Source organism: Cetorhinus maximus, chromosome 9 (assembly GCF_964194155.1).
Source record: "Cetorhinus maximus chromosome 9, sCetMax3.hap1.1, whole genome shotgun sequence".
In the NCBI taxonomy this organism is placed as follows: Eukaryota; Metazoa; Chordata; class Chondrichthyes; order Lamniformes; family Cetorhinidae; genus Cetorhinus; species Cetorhinus maximus.
This window is the reverse complement of record NC_135887.1, coordinates 113,556,337-113,566,777: the sequence shown is the minus strand read 5'-3', so window position 1 is coordinate 113,566,777 and position 10,441 is coordinate 113,556,337. Positions and strand designations below refer to the sequence as shown.

At 42.7% G+C, this 10,441-nt stretch overlaps 1 protein-coding gene across 1 annotated transcript in view; it reads left to right on the top strand.

Annotated features, from left to right (window-relative positions):
• The first annotated feature begins 1,258 nt into the window (after window positions 1-1,258).
• The window catches only part of olfml1 (olfactomedin-like 1), a 31,255-nt gene continuing 22,072 nt past the window's right edge, over window positions 1,259-10,441 (top strand). Inside the window, exons 1-2 of the mRNA XM_078549399.1 lie at window positions 1,259-1,658; window positions 6,263-6,548. Of these exons, the coding sequence (XP_078405525.1) occupies window positions 1,527-1,658; window positions 6,263-6,548 (418 nt within the window). The 5' untranslated portion in view covers window positions 1,259-1,526. The remainder of the gene's footprint in view (window positions 1,659-6,262; window positions 6,549-10,441) is intronic.

The following is a 10,441-nucleotide window of genomic DNA, read 5'->3' as shown; positions in this document are numbered from 1 at the left end:
TAAAAAAACAAAAAAACACCAAGATAGAGTGGGATAATAGGTAAGTAGAAAAAAAGAACAAGATTGAAGTCAATGTAAAAGATTCTTGAGAATCATGCGCAGTGTAAAACAGGTTACTGATTCACTATGAGCCTATTATGCACTCCTGGCCTGGCAATCTCACCCCACAAAGCCTGCTCACAGTAAACTTTCATTAACAACAAAACAAACAGAACTCCAGCCATGATTCCACCCTCTATTCGCAAGATAATTATAGGTGACAAAGGCCGTCTAGCCAAGTTGATTTCATCCATCCCAGAATGACATACAAACATACGTATTATGAGCAGAAGTAGGCCATTGGGTCCCTCGAGCCTGCTCCACCATTTGATAACATTGCCTATATTATGCCACTGAATACAGCACAAAAGTATTTAATTGGCTATAAAAATTTGGGACATTGAGAAAGGTGCTGTATAAATGTAGCTTTTGTCTTTCATTCATTACACCTGCATGCAGTAGGCAGAGTGACTGTAACAATGGTGAAATTGGAGGCCCAATGCTGGTTCTCTAAAGATAATTAATCACAGAGCAATCAACTGATGTTAGGAAAGTGGCTACAAAGAAATCACTACATTTAGAAAACAATTCAACTCTGTAGCTAACCTCTCCTCCCCAACACGCTCCAACCACCACCCACCCCCCCACCCATTCTAACCTCCCCCAACCCCCAAAAATCTCTCACTATCAGTTTTGAAATTTTTAATTTTTAGGGGGAAGAGAGTTCCACCACCCTTTGTGTGAAGAAATGCTTCCTGGCATCACCCTGAAAGACCTAGCTCAAATTTTAAGGTTACAGTTCCTTGATCTGGACTCTCCCACCAGAGAAAATCATTTCTTTCTATCTACCCTATCAAATTGTTCAATTAGATCACCTCTTAATCTTTGACACTCAAGGGAATACAAATGTTGAGAACAGAGCAATGTTAAAAGCCCTATTTTGCCATTCCAGAAAATTTGGTGCAGCTGAAAACAGGACAGATCGTCAAAGCAATTACCTGATGTTGATCGCTTACTGTATTCTGAGATTTAATTTGTGCAATGTTTAATTATTTTGCTCGAGGTTTCCTCAATGTAAGCACAGAGTAGGATTTGCAGTGTAATTAAAATAGCTTTATTTCTTTTCATTGCCTTTTGCTGTTTTATTTGGCTGGTTCTGAGCCTGCATGAGTCATTCCGATGCACATGGAAACAATTATGATCTGGGAAAAAAAATCCTGACTCCACGCACAAATGCGTGTCCTTCAGACACAGCCAGAGACTTCTGTCTGTTTAAGCTATCAAGTACTGACCTACCAGCTCTTGGCATCGAGCGTTTTAAAAGCATATGCTTTCTTAATCTCTCTACCGAAATTTCAAACGATTGTATGTCGTTACCTATTTCCAGGACAAGTGAAACTGAAGACCTCGAACAAAAAAAAACAGCAGGGCTTGGGGCTTGGTATTTCATTCTGTCCCATTGAACTTCTGGGATAAGATTCCCAATCATGGTAGATTGGGTCCTGTTACCAAGGCTGTTGACGTTACTCCTTTTAACCCAAACCTTTGGACAAGCCCAGCGGATGACTCAAGATGCTTTACTCATGCAATACATTGAGAGACGCATCATGCTACTCGAGGTAAGTGCTACAGTCAACACCATGTATGCCTCACATACCTTTGAACTTTGACTGAAAGAAAACCTATATAATTGCTAACATAAATTACTTGCATCAATATTGCACTGTTAATTTGTGCCTGGGCATTCCTTATTTGATTATTTAACTGTGATATTCAATGCCGATAAAATATTTCAGTGTTGACATTTATTATAATCAGCAAAGCAGAACAATAGCCTGTTTTTAAAAACTATGAGTGGATTTGATAGAACAAATAAGATAAAACTGTTTCCACTGGTCAGAGAGTCAGCCACCAGAGGATATTGATTGGAAAAAGAACCAGAGGTAAGGTAAAGAGAAATAATTTTGCTCCATGAGTTTTGTCTCTCAGAATTCCTAAAAGGATGGTGGATGCACGTTGAATAGTAATTTTCAAAAGGGAATTAAATAAATACTTTAAAAATTACAGGGCCATAGGAAAAGAACAAGTGGGATTTAACTGGATAGCTCTTTCAAAGAGCTGACACAGACACAATGGACCGAATGGCCTCCTATTGTAGAAATGTACTCCAAGATCCCTGTGTTCCTCTACATTTCTCAGTTTGTCCTCCCCAGATGCATTACCACACACTTCTCCAGATTGAACTCCATTTGCCACTTTTCTGCCCACCTGACCAGTCCCTTGATACCTTCTTGCAGTCTACAGCTTTCTTCCTCACTATCAACCACATGGCCAATTTTTATATCATCTGAAAACTTCTCCATCATGCCCCCTACAATTAAGTTCAATCATTGGTATATACCATGGGACCCAGCACTGAGCTCAGCGGAGGTCATTGGAAACAGCCTTCCAATAACACAAATGACTATTACCCTTTGCTTCTTGCCACTGCTAGGACTACTAGAAAGAATACAGACCACAGCAGTTAGAAACATATAAAGATTTACAGCACAGAAGGAGGCCATTTGGCACAACATGTTCTGCAGGCCAATAGAGTTATCCAGCCTAGTTCCACTTTCCAGCTCCTGGTTCATGGCCCTGTTGGTTACAGCACCGCACGTGCATATCCAAGAGTTTTCTTTAATATGATGAGGGTTTCTAGCTCTACCACTCTTTCAGGTAGTGAGTTATCCACCCCTGCCACCCTCTGGGTGAAAAAATATTCAAATAAGGCAGTTCGCCACCTCCTCCTCAGGGCTCCAAGGGATGAACAAAAAATCGCACATTTTTAGTATGAATAATGATTGGAAATAAATTCTCTTCAATGTAAAGACTGCATCTGTGGCACTGAATACTAAGTATTTACAGCATAGAAACAGACCATTCAGCCCAACAGATCCATGCTGGTCCTTCTGCTCCATGTGAGCCACCATACCCCTTGTCTAATAGATGGAAGAAACCACAGGTATGTTGCATCCTCATGTGGTATGTGTAAATGGGGGACCTAAGCAATAGCCTGGACAGAAGTGGCATTGTTTCTCTGTGGGCAGCAGTTCCAGCCAAAGCCTTCGCTCATTTCTCCTCCTGTAATCAGTTCTTGGCTTGACTGGTGTTGGAAAAATCATTTCCAACTTTATGGCTGACACAGCAATAACACAGAACAGCCAGGCCATATTCATCCTACAAAGTAATACACTGTGAGCAAATCCAGGTCTACCATCAGGAATGATCATGAATATACCACTCTTAAAACTTTCAACCATACCTAATGAAGTGAACGCAGTTGTAAAAAGAGCCAAAACTGTGGGGAAACCATTAGCAAATGGTCACAACAGCTATGAAGTTTTTATCCCATGTGAATGCTGCAAGAAGCTAAGTGTTTCCTGTTATTTATTCAAGTAATATTGAAGTATCAGAATGCTCTCACCAGAGGGCTATTTTTTTAATTAACTTTTTTAATTAATATGTCAGGTTCAGAGCAGCAGAACCCTTATAATAATAGCTTACTAAATTATTTGTTGGAGCAAGGTTTTGAAGCTGGGTCTCGCCGACATTCCTCAATGATTTACTTCTTAGTTTCTAGCTGAGAAAGGGTTAACTTACGAAGACAGGTTGCAAAGACTGAGCCTTAATTCTTTGTGTATAGAAGATTCAGTAATGATATAATTGAGGTCTTTGCGATGATTAAAGGATTTGATAGGAAAGAGAGAAACCATTTCCTCTGGTGGATTAGTTCAGAACGAAGGGAAACAAACTTAAATTCAGACTGAGGCTGTTCGGGGGCAATGTCAGGAAACACGCCTTTGCACGAAGGGTTGTGGAAATCTGGAACACAGTCTGCCAAAAAAGCTATAAAAACAAAAAACTGCGGATGCTGGAAATCCAGAACAAAAACAGAAATACCTAGAAAAACTCAGCAGGTCTGGCAGCATCGGCGGAGAAGAGCAAAGTTGACGTTTCGAGTCCTCATGACCCTTTCAACAGAACTAAGTAGAAATAGGAAAGGGGTGAAATATAAGCTGGTTTAAGTGGTGGGGGGGTGCGGGGAAGAAGGGGGAGTTTGTTGGGACAAGCAAGCAGTGATAGGTGGAGATAACCAAAAGATGTCACAGACAAAAGAACAAAGAGGTGTTGAAGGTGGTGATATTATCTAAAAGAGTGTGCTAATTAAGAGTGGAGAGCAGGACAAGCAAGTTAGCTCTAGTGGGGGTGCGGTGAAATAAGCGATGGGTGAAATACATTTAAAAATAAAGGAAATAGGTGGGAAAAAGAAAAATCTATATAAATTATTGGAAAAAACAAAAGGGAGGGGGAAGAAACGGAAAGGGGGTGGGGATGGAAGAGGGAGTTCAAGATCTAAAGTTGTTGAACTCAATATTCAGTCTGGAAGGCTGTAAAGTGCCTAGTCGGAAGATGAGGTGCTGTTCCTCCAGTTTGCGTTGATTTTCACTGGAACAATGCAGTAAGCCAAGGACGGACATGTGCGCAAGAGAGCAGGGTGGAGTGTTAAAATGGCAAGCGACAGGGAGGTCTGGGTAATGCTTGCGGACAGACCGAAGGTGTTCTGCAAAGTGGTCACCCAGTCTGCGTTGGGTCTCTCCAATGTAGAGGAAACCGCATTGGGAGCAACGGATGTAGTAGACTAAGTTGGGGGAAATGCAAGTGAAATGCTGCTTCACTTGAAAGGAGTGTTTGGGCCCTTGGACGGTGAGGAGAGAGGAAGTGAAGAGGCAGGTGTTGCATATTTTGCGTTTGCATGGGGAGGTGCTGTAGGTGGGGGTTGAGGAGTAGGGGGTGATGGAGGAGTGGACCAGGATGTCACGGAGGGAACGATCCCTACGGAATGCCGCCAGGGGGGTGAAGGGAAGATGTGTTTGGTGGTGGCATCAATTTCCGCCAACTCCAGCATGATGAACAGCACCTCATCTTCCGACTAGGCACTTTACAGCCTTCCGGACTGAATGTTGAGTTCAACAACTTTAGACCTTGAACTCCCTCCTCCATCCCCACCCCTTTTCCGTTTCTTCCCCCTCCCTTTTGTTTTTTCCAATAATTTATATAGATTTTTCTTTTCCCACCTATTTCCATTGTTTCTAAATGTATTCCACCCATCGCTTATTTCACCGCACCCCCACTAGAGCTACCTTGCTTGTCCTGCTCTCCACTCTTAATTAGCACATTCTTTTAGATAATATCACCACCTTCAACACCTCTTTGTTCTTTTGTCTGTGACACCTTTTGGTTATCTCCTCCTATCACTGCTTGCTCGTCCCAACAATCCCCGCCCCCCCCCACTTCTTCCCCGCCCCCCCTCCCCCCCCCCCACCGCCAAAAAAGCTGTTGAGGCTGGGGGGAGGGGCAGGTCAATTGAAAATTTCAAAATCGAGATTGATAAGTTTTTGTTAGGCATGGTCCTTAAGGGTTACAGAACCAAGGCAGGGAGATGGAGTTGGTACAGATCAGCCATGGTCTAACTGAATGGTGGAACAGGCTCAGAGATGAATGACCTATCCTGTTCTTATGTTCTTATGAAAGTTCCAGATGTGGAGACATCTGCTAAAAATAGCATGTATGGAATGCAAATAACAAATGTCAATGTACTAGGCACGCAGTTATATAACTCCCAGTATTACAATTGTAAGCAAGGTATCAGAGACCAGAAGACATCCATAATGCCTCTTCATAATACATAGAATTCTAGAATCCTGCAGCACAGGAGGCCATTCCACCATCATGCCTGTGCCAGCTCTTTGTAAGAGCGATCCAATTAGTTTCACTCCCCCCGCTCTTTCCTCATAGCCCTGTAATTTTCTCTCATTTAAGCAATTAGCCAATTACTTAAATGAGTTGCTATTGAAGTTGTTATTGAATCTGCTTCCACCAAGCTTTCAGGCAGTGCATTCCAGATCATATCAACTCGCTGCGTTAAAAAAATTCTCCTCATCTGGTTCTTTTGGCAGTTCTCTTAAATCTGATTCCTCTGGTTACTGACCCTCCATCCACTGGCAGTGTTTTCAAATCATTCTTCCTGCTTTTATTTGGGTAACGTTTAATTAGTGGCATGTTTAATACCAATTCTTAATTCTTGCATTTGTATGTTAGCAACCTCATCTAATCCTTTCGATAGGAAGTCTTAAACACTTAACACCAAGGTTATCTCTTCGCTAATTCACCTTAATAACAGGACCGGCTGGAAAAATGTAACCAAGACATGAACAAGTACGTCAGGGAGTTTAGAGACTTCCGGAAAGAAATCACAGTCCGCTTGGATGGGTTGAACATTTACAAAACTGAATTCAAGAATGGGGTGGAGAATCTTGGATCCAGAATTGAGAGGATTGAAAAAGACATTGATTATCTGGAGGCACAGCAGCCAACTCAGCCATGCGTGGAGGTGGATGACAAATTGATTGAAGAGCAGATCCAGCAAGCAGAAGAAAAGAAAAAGGCCAAGCTCCGGATGGCTTCAGGTGAAAGCTCTTCATTTACTTCTCTCATGGCAACACTTTGCCCCATTTTCCCCCTGAAGAGACAGCCTCTTTCCTTTCAACTTGTTAGAGTGTGGGTGACCCTGAAAAGACCCCAGATGTCACCCAATTTCCTTGTCCCAATGAAGTACTGGTGGGCCACCTCCTTTCGCCGCTGGTCTTACTATTACACTTAGTGGTAAATTAATTTACGCAGTGAAATAAATGGCCACTTCAGAGGTTTGTTAAGGAGGGCTAATCAAGTCATTAGATGGTCAGAAGAGGTTAGAGTAGGAGGTTCCCCTCCTTGAAGGGCATGGTTGAGTTTTGCCGTTTTCGTGGTCGCCATTTTGTCCGCAGCCTTCAAGTTTATTGAATGGAATTTTACAACCTGCCCTTGAGGCATTTAAGTTTGTGACCATTGAGTTGCTAGCCCAGTAACATAACAGTGTCTCTCACACACTGCCATATGCAGGCTACATTGCTGCTAGGTCACGCTTTCAGGGTGTCATTGCCTTACAATGCAGAAAGAAAGATTTGCATTCATCCAGTGCTTTTCGCCGCCTCAGGACATCCCAGAGTATTAAGTCCTTTTCTGAAGTGTAATTATTGTGGTGATGTAGGAAGTCGCACCATTGTAATGGAGTGAATTCCTCACCTAATGCCAATGTGTTAACTAGAATGGTGAGAGTCAGCAGTCTATTCAGGTGTTTAGGAATATTGCAGTGGCAACAACCACTTGCTTTTATGTCACATTTTTAAAGCAGCAAAGCTCAGTCCCATCCAATCTGCCACAAGGGCAAAATTCACATGCGATTGATCTCCCTCAGAAAGCACTTGTTGTAACACCCACCAGAGTCTGATTCACATTTCAGCATCCCACCAAAAACAGCAACAATGACTTGCTTTCATATAGCACCTTTAATGCAATAAACAGTCCAAAGGTGCTTGAATGAGCATTATCAAACAAAACCTGACACTAAGGCAATGTTAAGGCAGGTGGCCAAAGGCTTGGTCAAGAGAGATGGGTTTTAAGGAGTGTCTTAAAGGAGTAAAGTGAGGTTCAGAGGCAGGGAGGTGTAGGGAGGATATTCCAGAGCTTAGGTTCTTGGCAACTGAAGGCATGGCCACCAATGATAGAACAATTAAAATCGGGGACGCTCAAGGGGCCTGAACTAGAGAAGTGCAGAGATCTGAGGGTTGTGGAGCTGGAGGAGATTACAGAGAAAGGAAGAGGTGAGACCATGGAGGGATTTGAAAATGAGGTGAGAATTTTAAAATTGAGGTGACTGGGAGACAAAGTATTATTATTTATTTTAAGAATAAATTAGATAGATACATGGATGGGAGAGGTCTGGAGAGTTATGGACTAGGTGCAGGTCAATGGGACTAGTGAAATAATATTTCAGCACAGACTAGAAGGGCCGAATGTCCTGTTTTCTGTGCTGTAGTGTTCTATGGTTCTATGGTTCTAAAGTAGGTTAGCAAGCACAGGATGATAAGGGAACAGGACTTGTTGTGAGTAAGGACACGGACAGCAGATGTTTGGATGACCTCAAATTTACAGAGGGCAGACTGTGGGAGGCTGGTCAGGAGTGTATTTGAATAGTCAATTCTGGAAATAACAAAGGCATGGATGAGGATTACAGCAGCAGATGAACTGAGACAGGGGTGAAGTCCAGCAATGTTACAACAGTGGAAGTTGGTGGTCTTAACGATGTCACAGATATGTGTTCGGAAGCTCACCTTGAGATCAAATATGACACCAAGGGTGTCATGTCTGGCTCAGCCCCAGACAGTCACCAGAGAATCAGTAGCTAGGGAACAGATTTTGTAGTGGGGGACGAAAATGGCTTCCGTCTTCTCACTATTTAATTGAGGGAAATTTTTGCTTATCCAGTACCGAATGTTGGACATCAGTCTGATAATTTAGCAGCAGGGGAGGAGTTGAGAGAGATGGTGGTGAGGTAGAGCATGGGTGTCATTAGCATTCATGTGAAAACTGACTCTGTGTTTTCAGATGATATTGCCAAGGGGCAGCATGTCGATGAGAGATAGGATCAAGTCCAACAAGTAATAATTAACTCTCCACTTAGACTTCTGCTTGGAAACAAAACTCTACCCTACAAGTCTTGTCTGGGATAGAGTTCTCTAGGCAGTCGTAAAGCTTAAGCATTGATATTATAAATGGACCTTTGGATTGCCAGTTGAGGTGAAACTGTGGATCGTTTGAGCTTTCCTGTGGTCAAAATTGACCAATTTGCCAAAGATCTCTTAGATGTTAAAAAGGTAATTTTATGGAGCGTTGAGCGGGGGCGGTATTAAACCCTTCCTTCTGCTACTTTAACAGAGGTTTTAACCTGTTGACATTAAAAGGCTTAACATCTGTTGGTTCAACAGTCATTTGTACCTTTTATCAGTATTTACTGTTTTCTACCTCACACTCTCATCTTTCCCAACCTCTGTAATCTCCCCTCACCACACATGCGCCCAAGGTTAGACCACAGGTTTAGCAAAAGAACTAGAGGGAAAATTAGGAGAATTTTGGATGGTTAAGGTCTGGAACACACTACCTGAAAGGGTGGTGGAAGCAGATTCCAAAAGGCAACTGGCCATGTACTTAGAGGGAAGCCATTTGAATGGCTATGGGGCAAAGGCTTGGGTGTAGGATAGCTCTTCAAAGAACTGGCAAATGCAATGGACTGAATGGCCTCTTTCTTTGCTGCAAGGTTCTATGACCTATGGCTCTAGCTTGGAGCTCATTCCCTCTGTGTTCTTCTTCTGCTGGACACTAAGAGGTGCAGTAGTGCAGCTGACAAATTGAGGAGAGGCTGAGAGGAGGTGGGGTTGACATGTACTCTGGTTTTACCCTTCTGTCCGTAGGGAAGCACCCAGACTCTATATAGCACCTCCCAACATTTCCTAAAGGCAAAGATGAGAGACACTGAGATACAGTAGAGGTTATGGTGCTGGATTAGTAACCTTGAAATCTATGGCTTGACTCCTCCCATGTCAAGTTGTGAAATTGAATTCAATAAAGTTGATAATTTGTGGGTTAAGTTCAGCTGAAAAAATAACCAACGAAAGCTACTGAACAAATCCAGCTCGTTTTCCAATGTTCTCCGGGCAAGGGAACATGCCTTCCTTACCCTTTAAGACAGAAAGGGTAGAGAGATAAAAGAACTTGCAGTTCTATTGTGCCTTTCATGACCTCAGGACATCCCAAGGCGCTTTACAGCCAATTAAGTACTTTGAAGTGTGATCACTGTTGTAACGCAGAAATGCAGCAGCCAATTTATGCATCGCAAGCTCCCACAACAGCAATGTGATAATGACCAGATAATCTGTTTTTATGATGGTGGTTAAGGAATAAATATTGTTCAGAGCCTTGGGGGGAGCTTCCCAGTTCTTCTTTGAATAATATCATGAACCTTTCACAGCCTCCCGAGAGGGCAGACAAGGCATTAGCTTAATTTCTCATCTAAAAGGTGGCATTGCTTAGAGTGCAGCACTCCTGCACTGAAAGGGTCAGTCTAGATTTTGTGCTGAAGACTCTGGAGAAGGACTTTGGACCCACAACCTTGCAACTCAGGGAGGAGAATGCAACCCACCAAGCCACTGCTAACATCTAACTCTTAATGCCATATGAAGTGGCTTAGCCAGCCAGTTAAATTTCAGGGCTCCAAGTGATGGGGAATAAATGCATCTTCTTTTGTGTTGTCTAAATAATGTACCGCATGAACAGGCATGTATCCTACCATATACTGGTGTACTCGATCGTTGGTAGCTATAGCTCAGTAGCACTCTTGCCTCTTCAATGGCCATGGTTTCAAATCCTACTCTAGGGACTTGAGCACATGAGAGTTGCCTGACACTCCCAGTGCAGTACTGAGGGA